The 19,987-nt window shown below is 43.2% G+C and overlaps 1 protein-coding gene across 1 annotated transcript; it reads left to right on the top strand.

The window, feature by feature from the left end:
* Nucleotides 1–228: 228 nt before the first annotated feature.
* On the top strand, nt 229–19,372 carry MED23 (mediator complex subunit 23). The gene is made up of 17 exons (XM_076135198.1): nt 229–632; nt 1,154–1,398; nt 1,575–1,707; nt 2,103–2,285; nt 2,377–3,149; nt 3,238–3,638; nt 3,773–3,947; nt 11,377–11,546; nt 11,967–12,085; nt 12,406–12,593; nt 13,584–13,764; nt 13,925–14,070; nt 14,175–14,398; nt 14,676–14,915; nt 15,237–15,681; nt 15,879–16,085; nt 16,365–19,372. The coding sequence occupies exons 1-17, from the start codon at nt 576–578 to the stop codon at nt 16,501–16,503; spliced, it is 4,026 nt and encodes a 1,341-aa protein (XP_075991313.1). The 5' UTR covers nt 229–575; the 3' UTR covers nt 16,504–19,372.
* Nucleotides 19,373–19,987: the final 615 nt, after the last annotated feature.

The following is a 19,987-nucleotide window of genomic DNA, read 5'->3' as shown; positions in this document are numbered from 1 at the left end:
TATAAATAACAATTAGTAGTAATATTTCAGTCAGTCATAATAATAAATCCTAACCATTAGCAACCTTGTAATAGGCAGAAAACATCGGAACCATTCGAATACGGATAGCGTTAAGAACGGTAAGCGAATTGCGTATATTCGAACCGATCTGCCCCGGTTTGGTTTGTCTAGCCGAGTTGGCCATCACTATTTTGGTTGCCAAAGAGAATAATAAATGAATAATGTCACTACGTTTACTCCCATTTGTTGGTTACTTACGTTAGATTGGAATCCCGATTGTTTTAATGAAAATGTTATGATTTTTTTCTATCAGCTCTTGACGCTGTCCCCGTCATTTATCTCAGGCTTGTTGTAAATCTTCAAAGATACCCTTAGATCTGTTTTCCGCTTTGTTTTCATTATTATTATTGTGTTTTTAACGTTGGAAATAAATAGCTAATTTGTATTTAAGCGCCGGGTGTTGAAAAAAGTGATTTTGTGTGACAGTGTTGAATAAATATTTATTATAGTACCTCATTATGAACGTTGATTAATACTTTATATCTCAACGCGCTGTGTCTGTTATTGTTGCTCTGATGACTTTTTCAGAGATGGCTGACTCCCAAGTCACCAACTTAGTAAATGAAATTTTGGTAAGTTTGATATTTATGTTGCTTTACGGAGGTTTGTTAGGGCGGAGCGATATTGTATGTAGATTTGTTTTTTTATGGAAAATACTGGAAAATTAAGCATATTAAATAATAATTATTTATCTGAATGTTTTGAGATGCCCCAGAACAATGAACATTGAAAATCCATGATTAAAAACCATTGAATTTTTTTTATGTACATAATTTTAAAACAAGGATAAAGAACCTAAACAACCTATAACAAATCTAAAGGCTAAAAGTGTTATTATGTATGATTAAAACAAAAGTAATACAAACCAATTTATTTTTATTACGGTAAATGCAATGCATATGGCATATCCTTTGCTATACCCCAGTTAATTAATGAAAACCGCCAAACCCATTTTCAGATATAATTTAGATTTAACTTGCATGTGTTGCTATAAGGGAAGACTTCATGCAATACTACCTTCGATACATGTACAAATTTATAGTAAAGCTAGACTTTTTTTTGTGTTTGTTATACACCTATGTTTTGTTTGCAGCGGGTTGAGACTGTTGAAGAAGCATTTAGTTGCTTCCTGGTCCACAAACCAGAACAGGAGAATGAAACATTGGCAATGTATCAAAAAAAGCTCTGTGGCATCATGACCTCATTGAGTGCTGAGCTGCAAGAGTCTGCAATACGCCAGTACCTTACTCCGACAGCAGTCCTGACTAATAGTTATAAGATAAAACAATTGCTCACACTCTTAGAAAACTTAGTGAATACTAACATAATACAAGCACGGTTTGTATATGATTGTTATTCTAGAAAAATGGCAGTTTATTTCTTGTTTATTATGTCATGTCCACTCTTATTATTTAATAGAACTTTTCTACTATCTTGGTGTCATCTTAGCTATATATTGCTTCAATGTTATGTTGTAACAAAGTGATATAAAATAATTGAATGTGTTTTTCTAGAATGTTGTGTGACTGCATTTTGACAAATGAGAAACTGAACTATCAGAATGCTGACTTTTGGATCGAGAGTTTCAATTTGATACGGCGAATTATAGGAGGAGTTGATTACAAGGGTGTCCGAGAGATTATGAAAGTATGTTAATTACACAAACAATATTTGATTGCATAATGTTTTTTAACTTGATAATGTAAATAGCTGGGTGGTTTTAGCATGTGCCTTTCACACATGGGTTGAGGAGTATGCAAGGGTTAACTCATCAATGACTTTACAAAGTTATGTGTGTATTAGTAATAATGTAATTATCCTTGTTCTAATGTTAAAGGAAAACATTGTGATACAACCCGGCATGCGGAGAAGTTCTTTAGAACTGTTCTTTAGAGTATTTAAATTGTCCTCCAACCCGACCTGGCACGCATTGTGGATTCAAGGCCACTAACCACTTCCTCACTCCAGGAGGAGACTGTTGCCCAGCTGTGTGACATTTATGGGTGAAATTTCTTATTTTTTAATAATTTTTTATTTTGTAGGGATGCAGAGAAAAAGCCCATACATTGCCAGTAAGGTTAAATTCAAGTACAGTGCCTCAACTGAATGCTCTGTACAGTGTTATAGAATACATATTTGATCGAAATGCTTCACTACTACCTGCTTACTTCATTGTAACTGAAATACAAAAAGATTATCCTGAAAATAACCATTGGCCTCATTGGGTATGTAATGCGAATATGTTTGGTTCCTCATTATTTATCTTTATTTGTCATTAATTGTCCTTATTACTGAGTTGTTTTTCATTGATTTCAGCAATTAGCTAAACTTCTGACTAGCTTTGTAGAAAGCTTTAAGCCTTGCGCTCAAATGGTTTCCATAATTGGTCATTCCCAAATGCTGCCAGTAGTTGAGTTTTCTGGCTATGCAGACCATCTTGTTAATCCATGGAGATTAGATCCTACAACTTTAAAGTTTTCACTAAAGGGCAACTTACCTTATGATGATGAACTTTTGAAACCACAGATAGCACTATTGAGACATGTCTTACAACAACCCTATTCTAGAGATATGATGTGCTCCATGCTTGGTCTACAAAAGCAACATAAACAGCGGTGCATTGCATTAGAAGATCAGTTAGTTGAGCTTATGATACTGCCAATGGAAAAGAGTGAGCAAGAAAATGAAGATGACGAAATGTCATCATCACACTGGTGTTGGCTTCATCTCTCCTCCCAGGTTATCTATTTAATCCTTATTGGGTTTGCCTCCTTCCCCAACATAGTTATGGGTCTCCATAATAAGCTAATTGGACATGATATGAAAAAGGGTAGAGATCACCTTATGTGGGTGCTATTACAATTTATATCTGGAAGTATTCAGAGAAATCCCTCTTCAAATTTTTTACCAATTATAAAGTTGTATGAACTGTTATACCCTGAAAAAGAGCCTCTGCCAGTGCCTGACTGCACGAAGGCTCATTGCACTCATCAAATGGCTGTTGTGTGCATTTGGATGCATCTGCTGAAGAAAGCTGAGACTGAGAATATAACAATGACAATGCCACAAAATTTAAAAGTACAGTATGAGTATGTGTTTTTTTCTTTTTTTCAATTATATTGCCTTAACTACCTCAACCACATATCTTTATATCATACCTATGTATTTTTTAAATAGGTTCCTACAACATTTGATGACATCAAATAGTACACCAACATTGATGGGCTCGGATTTCCGCATTGCTTTACTGTGTAATGCGTATTCGACTAATCAGGAGTATTTCGCAAGACCGATGGGCATTATTATAGAGACATTATTTGGAAGTCAGAAGGCTATGCCGAATGGAAACCCTGGCACTCCGCTACCCACTGTACCTTTATCCATGTGTATTTTGGATAGCCTGACATTGCATTGTAAAATGTCACTGATACATTCTATAGTGACGCATGTTGCGAAGTTGGCGCAGAATAAGAGCAATATTCCAGGAAGTAATATGATGGCGCCAGCTTTGGTTGAAACATACAGCCGTTTACTGGTCTATACTGAAATAGAATCTATGGGCATCAAGGGATTCATTCGTAAGTGTTATACAAATATATAAGGTAGTATATCGGTTTTAAATACTTTCAATAAAAGAAGCGTTTCTATCACGATCATTGTTTGTCAATTATGACCGAATTAAGTAAGTGTATTAATGTAAATTACATTTCAGATCAGTTGCTGCCAAATGTGTTCAAGTCCCATGCATGGGGCATATTGCACAATTTGCTGGACATGTTTTCGTATCGTATTCATCATGTTCAGCCGCATTACAGAGTGACACTACTGTCCAACATACATTCTCTAGCAGCTTACCCGCAAGCTAATCAGACGCAACTGCAGTTATGGTATGTTTATTTTAATATCAGTAGTCATATTTGCCAATCTAATACTATATTAAATACAAACTACAAATCAAGAATAGTGCTTCATTCCGAGACAAAGAGGTCGGTTTAGGCAATTTTGAAGTATTCTCTGTATTTTTTACGGTGTGATAAGTACTCCACCTTAAAAAAATACGCAAATTCATATCATTTTAGTAATTCTAAAAACCAATTGTATTATCATTTAACCTACACTTATAGTTTAAGTTAAGGTAGTCTTACGCCTAAACTTTTGTAAATATTTGCATGCTATTATAATATAGCTAAATGTGACCTGAACATACTATTTATAACATCTTTTTAAACACCAAATTTTAAGCGTACAAATATATTATTGTAAGGAAAATATTTTGTACTAGTAAGTACAAAATATTAATACTGATTTGTATTGTTAATTGGATCCCGACAAATACATAACTAACTGATAAGCGAAGTCCGATCTCGTTTTGCGATGTTGACGTAAAGTGATAGTAATATCTACCGTATGTGAGAATTAAGTAATGAGAGTAAAGAGCTTTGACTAGGCATTTAATTCGAGACGACATTTTATTCTAGTGTTAGATAAAAAGTATAACATACGAGCAGATTTTTTTCTACTCGAACTAGGATAAACGCGGCATTGTTTTTAGCCATACATAGTTCATAATAACATATAAATATATCTCATAAAAACCCTCTTAATGGGTAAAAACCGCATGAAAATCTGTGTGTCGTAGGGTTATCGCGTACCCCCCTCGGGGAGTTTCCACCTTGTCGTGGTGAGGGGGCTCAGTAGCCGTGGCAATCCAGCCACGGTGAAGCTAGGAGGGACTCAACCCGTAAGGCCTGACGTTAGTCGGGTTCGGGGGCTACCGCCTCTTTCGAGGTGGTGGTCGCGAGGAAGAAAACCTCTATAAAAAATTACCCTCTGGCGGCTCCGTTCCTCATCCCACAAACCTTCGGGTCGGTGGTATGGGGAGCGGTTCTGGCTGGTGCGGCGGGAAGCAACGGCAGGTAATCTCCTCGCGGAGATTGCTGGCCGGGGCTTCTAGGCCAGTGGGGGGGAGGACGGGCTCACCCGGATTCGGTATCGTTTCCAGGTGGGCAGACTTCAGTCACCGTCCTCAAACTCGTTATCCCGGCGGAGGTGTCGTGGTCACGTCTCGCGGCCACTGCTGGGACCGAGGGCCTTGCCTTAATTGGCTGGGCCAAGAGGAGAAAACCTCAATAAAAAACATTAGGTTAAAATGCCCGTGAAACCTGCCCGACCTCACGGAGTAGATAGGGTTACCCAGGTACAGGGGGCTCTGCCTGGGTGGACGGTATATTTCCCCCATACTCGTGGGACTAGATATGAAGAATTCAAAATTAAATAAAAATACTAATAAGGGAAGAGATGACGAGGTCCCTGATGGGGACGAGGGGGTATTTAGGCGTCCTACAACGCCTGAAGGTACCCATGGGGTAGAGGGAGGCGGAGGGGGTTCCAGGCCCCTGACGCCCGGAGACGGTAACACGCTCGCGGAGTTATCCGAGGGACGACCTATGTTTCTCAGGCGTCCCTCGATTAGCGATAGCGAGTCGGGAAGGGACGGGGCTTCTTCTACTGGCAGAACCCGTCAGTTTAGAAAGGTGCGCCCGGAGGCTCAAGAACTTGGCGGGGGCTCGGTCTCTGGGAGAAGTAAAGGTCGGAAACGATCCGTGTCGGCCACGCACCAAGAAACCGAGCCTCTAGTCGCGGAGACGCCACGAAAGGGAAACAAGAAGAAGCGTGGAAAGACGCGTTCCCCTCCCGGTAGTGCGGCGGATACGGACGTGGCCATGAGTGCTGGTGAAGACAGTGCTCCACAAGTGGAGGCGCCGTCTGACCGGGAGCTAAAGGAGCTGCCCGCATCTGACATCGCCCAGCTGGTTTTGCGGCATATGGACGCCGTCCGCCACGTTGCTGATCGCTCCGCATGTCTTAAGGGAAACTTTGTGCGGTCTCTTAAGGAGGCGGAGAAAGGAGTCCGGCGGGCGGCGTCGGAATTAAGTTGCCGGTCCGCCACAGAGGAGAACATCAGGCTGAAGGCGGAAAACCACCACCTTAGTCTCAGGGTCGATCTCCTCACTAAGGAAGTGGCGGCCCTGAAGGAGATGGTGAAGCCACCGCTGGCTCACTCAAGACCATCCGAAACAGACTCCGAGGCGAGGTCTGAATTTGACCGTAAAATTGCCGATTTCCGGCTGTTTTTAGACGCCCGCTTAGGGGCCATCGAGGCTAGGCTGCCGCCGGAGCCTCGCCTCCGCCCTCCTCTGGCAGCGGACAAAGCTAAAGGGAAGGCGCAAGCAGTACCCACCTTGGAGACCAATGCCGCAGTGGCGCATGACCCTCCGGCCTCGGCCCCTTCTTTGGTTCCCACATCTTCCACTCCGGGAGATGGCAAGGCCGCCAAAGGCAAGGGCAAAGGCAAGGGAAAGGGGAAGAAGACGGGCGGTAGCGTCGTGCCGCTCCATGCCGTAGGTCCCGCCCCAAGCCAAACTGTAGGGGACCTATCGGTGGCCCCATCGGATCCGTCACCCCTTACAGAGGGGTGGAACATAGTAGCGCGCAAACGCAAGGAGAAGGGGGCGAAGGTCGCTGCACCTGCGGAGGCAACAGTAGCCGCGGTCGGTAAGCCCCCTACTAAGAAGCAGGAGAAAGCGGCGATCCCGCTGCGCCCCCCGTCGACGGCTGCGATAATCTTGACGGTGTCGCAGGATGCCGTCAAGAAGGGCACTACCTACGCTGAGGTAATCGCCAGGGCGAAACAGAACATCGTCCTGGCAGATCACGGCATCAGCGGGATTGCCAAAATCTGCGTCGCTGCCACAGGTGCCCGAAAAATGGAGATCCCCGGGCCAGACGCGGAAAAGAAGGCGGACTCTCTTGCAGAGAAACTAAGGGAGGTCCTGGGGGGTGACGCCATAGTGTCCAGACCCTGCAAGTGCGTGGACATACGGGTCCGGGGTCTGGACGACTCTGTCACCCCAGAGGAGGTGGCCCGGGCGATATCACATGTAGGGGGCTGCCCAGTAGACGCGGTTAAGGTTGGTGTGGTCCGCAGTGGCCCGCGTGGAGAGGGAACGGCTTGGGCTAAATGCCCAATCCCAGCCGCAAAAAAGGTGGTAGATGCCGGAAGGCTGCTGGTGGGGTGGGTCTCGGCCCGGATTAGCGTCGTCGAACCCCGCCAAATGCGCTGCTTCCGGTGTCTGGGTGAAGGACACACGCGGGCCGTGTGTGACTCTGTATGTGACCGCAGCGACATCTGCTACCGCTGCGGTCAGGCTGGGCATAAGGTGGGTCAGTGCTCTGCCGCGCCGCGCTGTGTCCTATGCGCAGAGGCAAAGTTGCCGGCAGAGCACCGTCTTGGGGGTCCCTCTTGCAGAGCCCCCAAGCCCAAGAAGAAAGGAGGAAATGCGTCGCTCAAGACGGGGGGTAAGGCCCCCCAGAATATTAAGAGCGGCCAGCCGTCACAGGCCGGGGAGGCGATGGAACTCGGTAACTAAATAATGGCCGAGATCAGCCTCCTCCAGGCGAACCTCAACCACTGCGCCGCTGCGCAGGATCTTCTCCTCCAGAGTATGGCGCAGTGGTTGATACACGTAGCAGTGGTCTCCGAGCCCTATATGGTTCCGGCCCGTAATAATTGGGTCGGGGACCTGACGGGCACGGCGGCCCTGGTAAGGTTGGCGTCGCACGGCTCGCCACCTTTTGAAAGGGTGGCGAGGGGTCGCGGGTGCGTGGCGGCGTCAATGGGATCCGTGACGGTGGTCGCATGCTACTGCTCTCCGAACTGTGTCCTGTCTGACTTTGAGCAATTCCTTCAAGAGGTGTCGAGGCTCGTCAGATGGGCACACCCCTCCCCCGTTCTCGTGGCCGGGGATTTCAACGCCAAGTCTGTGGCGTGGGGATCTCCGGCAACTAATCCCAGGGGTCGGGCGCTGGAAGAATGGGCTGTATCGCTCGGGTTGGTGCTGACCAACCGGGGTTCGGTAAACACGTGCGTGCGCCAACAGGGTGGCTCGATAGTGGACCTCACGTTCACTAATGCCGCTCTGGCACGCCGTGTCCGGGACTGGAGTGTGCTGGTGGAGGTCGAGACAGCATCTGATCACCGGTATATCCGGTATCGGATTCTCCCTTCTCCAGCCGCTCCGAACAGTCCGGGTCGGGCCCCGCGCGGGGCCGGCCCGAGGTGGGTGCTGGGGCGTCTCGACCGAGAGCTGCTGGTCGAGGCGGCCCTAGTGCAGTCGTGGAGTCCAGCGCCTGGGGGTCCGGTGGACGTGGAGGCAGAGGCTGAGTGGCTCGTGGACGCGATGACACGCGTATGCGACGCGTCCATGCCGCGGGCCCGCCACTGCCCTCCTAGACGTCAGGTGTATTGGTGGTCTCCGGAGATCGCGCAGTTTCGACAGAACTGCGTGATCGCTAGACGCCGATACGCCCGAAGCCGGCGTCGTCGCCGCAACGAAGCCCGCGAGGCCGAATTATATGCCGCCTATAGGGACTGTCGTAGAGCCCTATCGGTGGCTATTGCGGAGGCCAAACAGAAGGCTTGGGAGGAGTTCCTGGAGACGTTGGACCGTGACCCCTGGGGGCGGCCCTATAGGATGGTACGCGCCAAACTGCGCCCTTGGGAGCCCCCAGTGACGGAGAGTCTCCACCCTGTGTTCCTGGAACAGGTAGTAGCAGGCCTGTTTCCGGACCGGGGGGAACATCCTCCCCCATTTGCAGCCGCGGCGGCGGCGGATTCGGAGAGCGGTGGCAGCAGCAGTGAGGAGATTGAGGAAGCAGTCGCGCCCGAAGTCACCTTGGACGAGTTGCACCGGGCGGTGGATAGGCTGAAGGGCCGTAACACCGCTCCGGGGCCCGATGGAATTCCCGGTCGGGCATGGGCATTGGCTCTGCCCAACGCACTTGAATCCAGGGTGACGTGGCTGTTTTCCTCGTGCCTGGCGCGGGGTCATTTCCCCCGTAGGTGGAAGACGGGGAGATTGACCCTGATCAAGAAAGAGGGACGCCCGCCAGATTCTGCGTCGGCTTTTCGTCCCATCGTCTTGCTCGATGAGGCCGGCAAGCTCTTTGAGCGCCTTTTGGCAGCCCGTCTCACCGAGCACTTAATGGGACCGGGACCAGACCTCTGCGACTCGCAGTTCGGGTTTCGCAGGGGCCGGTCTACCATTGACGCGATCTCGCGGGTGAGATCCCTGATTGGGGATGCAGTAAAAGGTCGAGGGGTGGTTGTGGCGGTGTCTCTTGACATCGCCAACGCCTTTAACTCACTCCCCTGGAGCTGCATCCTCGCTGCGCTCAGCCACCACCGCGTGCCGGAGTACCTGCGGAGAGTGTTAACATCTTACCTCTCCGACAGGTCCGTGGCGTATCCCACGCGGGACGGGTGGCGCCAGAGGGTCGTCAAGTGCGGTGTTCCACAGGGGTCGGTACTTGGTCCGACGCTGTGGAACATCGGCTACGATTGGGTGCTGCGGGAACCACTCGTGGCGGGGGTCGACGTGACTTGTTACGCCGACGATACCCTCGTCACGGCCCGCGGCGATACATACCCGGAGGCGGCCCTCTTGGCCACGACCGGCGTCGCCGAAGTCGTCAGCCGTATTCGGCGCCTGGGACTCGTGGTTGCCCTAGAAAAATCCGAGGCCATTTGTTTTCATGGGCCTCGGAAGGCGCCGCCGGTCGGAGCGCAGCTAGTGGTGGGCGGAGTTCCCATTAGCGTTGGTAGGTCGATGCGGTATCTAGGCATCGTCCTCGACAGCAGGTGGAACTTTCGGGAGCACTTCCGTCGCCTTGCACCCAAACTTGTTGGAGCTGCTGGGGCACTGGGAAGATTGCTTCCGAACCTGAGGGGGCCCTCGGGTGCATGCCGCCGGCTTTACACCGGCGTTGTGCGCTCGATGGCTCTTTACGGGGCGCCCATCTGGGTGGATGCCCTGAATCGCCGGAACACTGCGGTCCTTCAGAGACCGCAACGAGTGATGGCGAACAGGGCCATACGGGGATATGTGACCATCAGCTTTGGAGCGGCATGTGTCCTCGCCGGGACTCCCCCATGGGACCTCGAGGCTCGTGCCTTGGCGGAACGTTACCGCCAGGCGAGAGCAGAGAGGGACACGGGGACCGGGTTGCTGTCAACGGGGGCACTCGCGCGGCGTGAGTGCCGCGACGAAATCCTCCGGCAGTGGTCCGAGCGGTTGGTAGAGCCAAACGCCGGTGTTTTGACCATCGGCGCTATCCGACCGGTCCTGGATCGGTGGGTCAACAGGCGACACGGGTCGATGACCTTCCGGCTGACGCAGGTCCTCTCCGGGCACGGTTGCTTCGGGAGATACCTGTGCCGGATCGGCAGGGAGTCGACGATGGCTTGCCATCACTGCGGCTGTGCCGAGGACACGGCGGGACACACACTCGCCGTGTGCTCGGCGTGGTCGGTGCCGCGTGCGGCGCTTGTTGACGCCATCGGAGCCGATCTGTCACTCTCGACCGTGTGCCAGGCCATGGTCGACAGTGACGAGGCATGGAGCGCCATGGTCACCTTCTGTGAGGAGGTGATCAAGCGCAAGGAGGAAGCGGAGCGGGCCAGGGAGCTCGATCCCCTCGCTGACCCAAACCGCCGACGCCGCGTCGGGCGCAGGCGGGCGGCGCACTTGCGCCGCCTTCCTCCTTAACTGGAACCTCCGGGTGACGGAGATGGGACTTCCGTCGCCCACAGGAGAGGTGAGGTTCCCAAGATAGGTGATGGGCGGGTGGTGTCACGTCCATCGTCTATGGTGTTTGATGCCGTCACTATCCACCCAGGCGGCATCACCCAAGGTAGGGCCCCCCAGGTAGGGGGGCGAGCCGCGCATGGCGTGCGTCTTGCGGTACTAGCTTATAGCGGTTATCCCGGCGCACGTCTTTGCGGAAGCGGTTGGACACTCGTCAGGTTTTTAGTGGGCTCTACGGCGGACCACATACCCCGTTTGCGCAGTCCCAGTGCGGCGGGGACCTAGCCGGTGGGTCGACCATTTTAGCGACCCCGATTGGTTTCCCTGACGAAAAAAAAAAAAAAAAAAAAAAAGGGTTATCGCGTACAGACAAACAGACGCGGCGAAGACTATGTTGGTTTTTTAATTGGCATGCAAACATGCTCTATTGTTAAATCAATTTAATTTAAACCTTTTGTGTTTGGAATTTTAAAATATCGAGCTTAATAACTTTGAATATAGGATAGCTAATACCGGTTCTGTCATATCTAGACGTGGCAGCGTGTCAAAGCCAAGTTCAAGCAAAGGTTTCATTTACAAAAAGTATCCTTGTTACATCCACAGTAACCCAACTATATACATACATATACGTATATCCCCAGTAGTTTATTATGATGTATTATGATTCCAGCTTCGAAAGTACAGCATTACGCTTGATAACCAGCTTGGGCAGTTCCGGAGTGCAACTGCAAATGTCTAGAGTGGTTTCTGAGCCGAAATCCTTGGTCTCGTCAGAGAGTGAAGAATTAAACCGTGTGCTCGTTCTCACTCTAGCAAGAGGAATCTATATGACCGGTGCCGGTAAGAATAACATCGTAATTTATATCTTTACATGAGTAAAAAAGAAAGAACATAGAACCCAAGAACCAAATAAAAAAATAGGATATATTACTTGTGATTATTAGGTATTGTTTGTACCATTATAGTATAATACTAGCTTGCACCTGTGACTTCGTCCCACTTCAATTTTCCCATGGGAATGCTTAATTTTCCCGTGGTAAAGAGTAGCCTATGTCCTTTCTCGGGGATCAAAATATCTCCATACCAAATTTCATGCAAATTGGTTTAGTAGTTTAGGCGTGATTGAGTTACAGACAGACAGAGTTACTTTCGCATTTATAATATTAGTATGGATGTTGTGAGTGATATTACTTAAACGATCAACTAAAATACAAAGTTACAGTAGCATCGTGTTAATGCTGGTGATTATATTATCAACAGGCAGCGATGGCGCGGCAGTTAAAGAGTTGCTCACTACAATCATGACCAACACTCCTCATATGTGGTCTCAACATACGTTGCAGTGCTTCCCACCGGTGCTCGTTGAGTTTTTCGCACAGGTACTGTATATAATCATATACCTATATATCTTTATAAATAAAAACTAATTACCGAAATGTATGTACGCGCATAACATTTGTACAGCTGTACTAAATTGGATAATTATTTTTTTAATATGTAACTGTCGGACAAGGTTTGTATAGGATCGATGGGATCAAAATTCCCACGGGAATGAAATAAACTGGGTAAATTTGTTCTTTACCCGCACGAAATCGGGCCAGTCCGCTAGTTAATATTGTTTTTGTTTTGTTTTCTTACTCGCGAACTCGTTTATCTATTCTATGACCACAGTTAGACGTTTATCGTAAATATATTTCAGAACCCAGCTCCTAAAGAGAATAAACAAGTGTTGAAGAAGTCGGTTGAGGAGGAGTACCGCAAGTGGACATCGATGGCGAATGACAACGATATCATATCGCACTTCTCTGTGCCGGGGACGCCATTGTTCCTCTGTTTGTTGTGGAAAATGATCTTTGAAACAAATAGGATCAATCCCGTTGCTTTCAAGTGAGTGTATGTTAGCGTGTTTTATTGTTGTCGATCTTTGTTTCCTATTTATAGCTTTAGATGCTTTATTGCTATCTAAACTATATATTTGTGATGCTAATAATTATGTTAGGAATTGTGAAGATAAAGTAAATTAGTATCAATTATTTATCACCAACAATAACTACAAAATTTAAGCTAAATTGCTATCAGCTACTATAATATTATATTTAGCAATGTTATGTTGTGTTTAAATTTTCATATCGCTTATAAGCTACTAGTAATCTTTCATAATAACACGCTCTGTTCTCATACAGAGTTTAGGACTATTATGTAATTCTGATAAAGCGAACAGACCACAAAATACAATAAACAAATATATGAGAGAAAATGTGTCCTCAGTTTGGATGTTACATACCTAAGCATGTTTAGCAGTTGCTTTGTTACCATAGTAGAAGCTTCGCTTAGTTTGGAATCAAATATGCGTATGTACTGTATATGTGTTACTGTAAAAGCCCAAAGTGTGGTAAATCCTAAGATTTTCCGGTAAAACCTAAGATTTACCAACTCTCAATGGTAAAAGTCCGAACAAGCCAGAGTTTAAAAACTATGTAACAATATATAAAAAATCCTCCTTCATAACTATGTTTATAACTATTTTATGGTATAATTATATACTGTGACATAGTTATAGAGAAGGAGTTTTGGGCAAAGCGACATGGGTAGGTTAGGTTAGAAGGCTAAGGTGCCACCTTAGCCTTCGTGGTTATTTTTTTTTAAACACCCAGAAGGAGAAGCCCCGCGAAGCGAAGCGGGGCTCCGGCGACATCTCGATACCATCAAGTGAATATAGGTAAAAGTTTGAAATAAAAGAATTTTTCGGACTTATACCATTGCGAGTTGGTAAATCTTAGGTTATACCGGAAAATCTTAGGATTTACCACCATTTGGGCTTTTACAGTAACATATGAATTGATTTGTTATTTATCGATTGACTGTATGTGATTTCAGAATCCTAGAACGCATCGGTGCGCGCGCGTTATCGGCGCATTTGCGTAAATTCTGCGACTATTTAGTATTCGAAGTTACGAACCCGGCTGGAGGTCCTCACATCAATAAATGCGTCGATGCAATCAACGATATCATCTGGAAGTACAATATCGTCACCATCGATCGTCTAGTCTTGTGTTTAGTAAGTTTTTGCTTTATATTATCTTTTTTATATATATTTTGCGTGTTCTGCGTATTCCCTTCTTTATTCTCAGAGAAGGACTGTCCTTCATATTTGCCACAAAGTTCCACATTTCAAATTATGTACTACTTACTATAGCATATTCTTGATAATATTACAGGTACTACGCCCCAATCCTGACGGAAATGAAAGCCAAGTGTGCCTTTATATTATACAATTATTGTTATTGAAAGGATCTGAATTGAGAAATAGAGCACAAGATTTCGTTAAGGAAAACTCACCTGAGCACTGGAAGCAGAATAATTGGTAAATAAATAGACATATGTATTTCAATTTGATTACTCTTTAAGCATAGCACATAACCACTGTGCCGTATACTTCGGACTATAGTATTGTTATTATTCCGGCAGGTACGAGAAACATCTCGCGTTTCACAGAAAGTATCCTGAGAAATTTGCACCAGAAGAAGCTGGCAATGCTTATGGTGGACCGATACCTGTTTATTTGAGCAACGTGTGCCTCCGGTTCATACCCGTTTTGGACATAGTTGTTCACAGACATTTAGAGATACCACAAGTTAGCAAAAATCTGGAACAACTATTAGAACACCTTGGATATTTGTATAAATTTCATGGTAAGAGCTATTCTAACTTAATTATAACTTGACATATTGCCTAAATTATTTTATATTGTACCTGAAAACAACTTAAATGTTGTGGTGACATAAAATTATTGAGGAAAAGGTTTATACTCTTTCCTTTACCTTTAACCACAAAACTGAACAAAAATATCCCTACTTTTCTGAATAACCCTTATCAACAAGTACCAAATAAGTAGTTTCAGAAATTTTGGTTGATTAACAAATTCTGTTGATATTATATTTTAATGTATGCCCTAATTACCATTTTCAGATCGACCCGTAACATTTTTATACAACACACTTCACTATTATGAAACGAAATTGCGTGACAAGCCATTATTGAAGAGAAAGTTAGTGAATGCGGTATTAGGGTCTTTGAAAGAAGTGCGCCCGACTGGTTGGGCTACTACTGAGGCTTTTCAAACGTATCTGGCCAAGTCTGATGTTGATGCCACGGCGTGGGCTCCAGACCTCAATTATTATTTGAGCCTGGTCGACAGGATGGTGGACAGTATCCTTTTTATGTCATATCAATGGCAACGTTATATTCTTGTTTGGTATTTCTGATTCCTCTTATATTTAGTTTCTGCAGAAATTATATTTTTTTAACATAATAAGTAATAGAAGTTTTGTTATAGTCAGACCGTTACAAACGTGCGAACTACGTCATAATCAAAAGAATGAAATGAATCTGACGAAATGATCCAATAATATGACATGACTTCGTTCGCACGTTTGAAATGGCCCAAGTACTGCCAAGCCCAAGTACCTGCATTGTGTATTGTTAGTGTTCTATTATATACACACATAATTTCTTTAGCAGACACCACAGCTATGACAGGCAGCTCACATTTTCCAAACACAGACTGGCGCTTCAACGAGTACCCTAATCCTTCAGCACACGCGTTGTACGTGACATGTGTCGAACTGATGTCTCTACCGCTGGCACCCAACATAGTCGGCAATAACCTGTTAGATGTTGTAACCAAAGGATTTGTTGTGATACCGGCAACAAAGATACAACTCTGGATCAACGCTATTGGCCTGATAATGGCATCTCTGCCTGATCCCTACTGGACGGTACTACATGACCGTATATTGGAGCTAATAACAAACAACGAAATGACGGAATGGCCTTATCCACACACTCCTTTCCAGCTATTTAATTTGACAATAACCAAGGACTCTATGTTGGAAAACAAGTACAGTTTGACGCTAGCGTTAGCGCACGCGGTGTGGTATCACGCTGGAGCTGGTCAGATTATGCAAGTTCCACAGTATGTATTCATTTTTACCTAATAGTATTTCAATAACATTTTTTGTTCACGTAGTGGCGTCTAAAGTATCGGATCGTTACCGCCTCGTTTTTCCCCTTGCGGTCAAACAGGTGTCCATGTAACGGTCAGAAGTACACCCACTCGGCTACTGTGGCTAAATGCCCGAAAGTTTTTATTGTATTAATATTAATTTCCAGGTTCGTAAAAGAAAAGCTGTCGGGGGAGATACAAACAGAGATACAACTGCTGTTTCTATGTCACTTGATGGGTCCATTTTTACAACGATTCAACTCTGATTTATCGCGAGCCGTGATGGATATTACTATTACCCTGTACGAACTACTGGCTCACATAGACAAATCGCAGACTCATTTGCAGTACATAGACCCGATATGCGATTTACTGTATCCTTTTTTTATTTGAATAATGACAACCCAGGTAATAACATAACGTATTTTAATGGAACGACGATATTGTTGGGAATACCCCGCATCATATTTTTTTTCCAATGGAGTTAGCTAATATTGCGCTGTCTATGCTATAAATATTATACAAAAAATTTTTTTAAAGCTCTAGGATCCGAATTAATTGTGGCGCGAATTTTAGCATGCTCCTGGTCTAGTCATTAGCCTTTTGGTACCCTGCATTCTGTGTAAATAATGGTAACCTTAATTTACATTCAGTTATCATATAAAATACATGTTCGTTGGCGATACCATGAAGAACGAGGTCGAGAGTGTGATTCGCAAGTTGCGACCAGCTTTACAGATGCGTTTGCGTTTCATTACGCACTTAAACGTAGAACAAATAAATACCGCCTAGCAGAACGATTACTACAGCTATACGCCGTCAAGCTCGAGCTCTAGCTCAGAGTGAAGGCGTTGGCTGTAGTAATAATGTGTAATGTGAGTGATATATTATGTAAATTCTTCTTTGGGACAATTAAGCTTCTGTTAATCGACGCTAAAATATTCGGGTGTGCCACGTCCCTCAAGTTCATAAATTGTGAGTGTAAATGTTTTTACAAGGAACGAGATGACCGTGAGGCACGCTTAAGCGCTGTGAAACTGAGGTTTCTTTGCTCATTCACATTAATAGCCTAGTTGCAATTAAAAAATATAAACATAATATTTTGCTATATACAACAACATCGATGACGCTAAAGAGGTTGTCTCGGGCAAAAGCGCCCTGATTATTTCTTTGTTGATGCTGTTTGCCGGTTGTGAGATTGTTGTTTCAAGTCCGGCCGGCATAAAAAGTTTATTAGAGTAATTACATCACAACACCAAACAAATTATCTACATACATATTACTATACTAGCAATAGATTAGCAAATTTATAAAGAAGTCACGTATTTTCTTATTAAGCATTTGTTGATTACGTAGGTTGATTTTATTCAACTGCCGGCTTATCGATTATGATCAACGATGTGGACATTTGGTAGTCGTTACTAGTTCATATTTCATATTTGCCCACGTCTTTGATCATAATTTAATAACCAATTTAGAATAATGCAACTTATAATAATAACAAAGAATAACTCCAATGTACTGTTCAATGCAATAAACATAATCACAATATTTATTATACATTTAAATGAAGCTATAATTATTATAAGACACATCGAATGAGACATAAGTCCAGTTAACTGAAGAAATGTCCACTATTTTTAGAATATCTGACATTATATCTTCATATTTTATGTAACAAGTTAGCAATGTTCATATTTGAATGCATGTATAGGTATAAAGGCGTTTTGCGTTAGATTTATTAAGCTTTTGATCATGGTTTGTTCTAGTGTTAATTAAAATAAGTATTAGATAATCTGATATAATCTAAGCGAGATAAAAAAGCAATACTGATAGAAAATTATGAGTTAAAGATATGCATGTTTTATGCCTGACAACATTCATAATACATATAGGTACGATTAGAAATTTTGACAAAGACAAACGGCAATTTATCGTCAAATATCTCAGTAATTTTGAAGATAGGAAAAAAAATCTTGTTACTCGAGTTACCTTCTTTTTCGATATGGTGTTAAAACGTGAATTAAAGGCTTCACTCTTTTACAGCCGCCAGTATTAATTATTACATTCAATGCTTAGAATAATGGAAATTTATGCATCACCTGGACTAGTAAGAAAAATAATTATGTATGTTCAAATTATCAAAATTGTGATAAATACAAATAAAAACTAATCGTAATTTACACTTTTATTAATTTTAGTAATTATAATTAAAATTTATGTTGTTGTAGCCATTGAATCTTACTGCTTAATACTATATATATTTGTAACTACCATAATCTACACTGCCACTCTCATGTACACAAAGATAAATTGTTATTATTAAAGATCACTTTTTAACTATTTGAAAACTCCGAGAAGACTTTTTGTTATTCTAAGTAGCAAACAAAACGTGTTGTGATTAAGTTGTGTGTTGTACTCATTTAAATTAATATAATAACTATGATCAAATACATAAGGTAAGAATGTCGATGTTCAAATAGATTGATTGTATAATCATTTGTTTAACTAGAACTATTAAGTTGAATATTAAACGTTACGTGACATTTTCTATCAAAGTAATTGACTGATCAAGAATAATTAAATATTGGCTGTTGCTCATATTAATGGATTGCTATGTTTGATTAAATGAATACATTATTATTATTTAGACCGTTTGCGGATTGGTCAGTTATGTATTTTGTTTATTTCCTTCTATTATTGTTATATGTTATTCCACGCTATTTACCAATGTTATATAAATAATCTGCGACTTTAGCGCTAAAATAAATAGACAAGAATGTAGAATTGTAATATTAGATAAACTGTGCTACACCACACATTGTGAATTTATTGAAGAACTAAGCACAGTAATTTGTGATAAATTATTGTATCCAGTTTCTGAAAGATTATCTTTATCACTAGAAAAACTTCTGATGTTACCCACTAGAGCTAAGGATAAAGATATGCTAAAAGTAAGGGAAGAGAATAATAATAAAGAAGTAATATTAAGTAAATATTGTAATATTTGATGTATTATGTCAGAGTTGGAAGAACAAGACTATCCCTTTCTCATTATAGGTATACAAAGTACATTCTTACTCATGTATACTTATTTATATATAGGCAACATAAACACAAGGAAGATATTAAAGAAAGAAATAAATATGTTTATTGTTACATAAAAAATCACAAATTAGTGTATGTTTTAAACATTTAAAAACATTTTTTTGCTTGAGTAGTGTGACAATAAGGTCACCACTCAGTTTATTGTTGTATTTTTGTTGTGAGTCACATACACAGCAACCCCAGGTGACATCTTGAGCAAACTAAGCAAGTAACAAATTGTGTGAAAAATATTACACAGTTCAGCAATATTAATTCAACAATATTAAATCCAGATGAATTTAAATAATGGATTAAATGTATGTGTCCCAGAGAGTTCGTTAAGAGTTCTAGCATCTACAATATCATTCAATGATGAAATAATTCAGAAGATTTTTATGCCTCTATAACTTGAACAAAGTGGAAGCTAGTGACACATAAACTGTACATTTTGGATAATCTTTCAGAAATTGAGTGTAGGTAGGAACTGCAAACAGAAAAATGTAACTTTGCATAATTTTATATAAGTTTTTTACTGTATTTATTACTGATCAAACAAATAAATATTTTAATTCTATTGTATTTTATTTTATTATATCACTATAAATATCTCTATCAATAAAGGATATGTATGGAGGCATGCATGGATTGGCGGCCTGCCAATCAAGCATAGTCATACAGATACTATATAGAACATTTCACTATATTACTATAAAGTCTATAAACAATCTGCAATGCTTGCAATTTCACTTGCGTTGAGGCTTTGCATTGATGATACAGACTGCACTCTATCGGGGGAGGCATAATTTCCCCACTGATACCCTATTTGTCTTGAGCAGCCTGTTTTTTTTTAATTCTTTCACTATTACTGCATCATTACTTCTCAATTATTTTTGACAATGATGTTCTAGCAAGAGTAGTGTATTAACAGTTAACACTTTTAATCTATAGATTTTTTTTTGGTCTCCGCCTAATGTTTCGGGGAAAAAGCGTGATAGTTAGGCATTAAAAATTTTCTGACCAGACCATCCGCCAGCAAAATCGAAACAAAGGCCCAAAAAGGAGCCCAAGGCAGTCCGACAATTGTAGCTTAAGCTAGAAAGCTGAGACGTGGTTATTCTTTGAAACCACCCAGAATGAGTCCTGCGTAGCAAGACTACGGCGACATAATACCTACCTATATTATTATAAT

This window comes from Anticarsia gemmatalis, chromosome Z, assembly GCF_050436995.1.
Source record: "Anticarsia gemmatalis isolate Benzon Research Colony breed Stoneville strain chromosome Z, ilAntGemm2 primary, whole genome shotgun sequence".
NCBI lineage: Eukaryota > Metazoa > Arthropoda > Insecta > Lepidoptera > Erebidae > Anticarsia > Anticarsia gemmatalis.
Note: the sequence above shows the minus strand (reverse complement) of the source record. Positions and strands in the feature narration are given on the sequence as shown.

Bases quoted from the DNA above. Each gene is read 5' to 3' on its own strand.
- MED23 (XM_076135198.1), top strand. From the start codon at position 576: ATGACTTTTTCAGAGATGGCTGACTCCCAAGTCACCAACTTAGTAAAT. The intron at 3,639-3,772 runs GTAAGTGTTATA...ATTACATTTCAG, and splicing joins GGGCATCAAGGGATTCATTC to ATCAGTTGCTGCCAAATGTG. The intron at 13,765-13,924 runs GTAAGTTTTTGC...ATAATATTACAG, and splicing joins ATCGTCTAGTCTTGTGTTTA to GTACTACGCCCCAATCCTGA.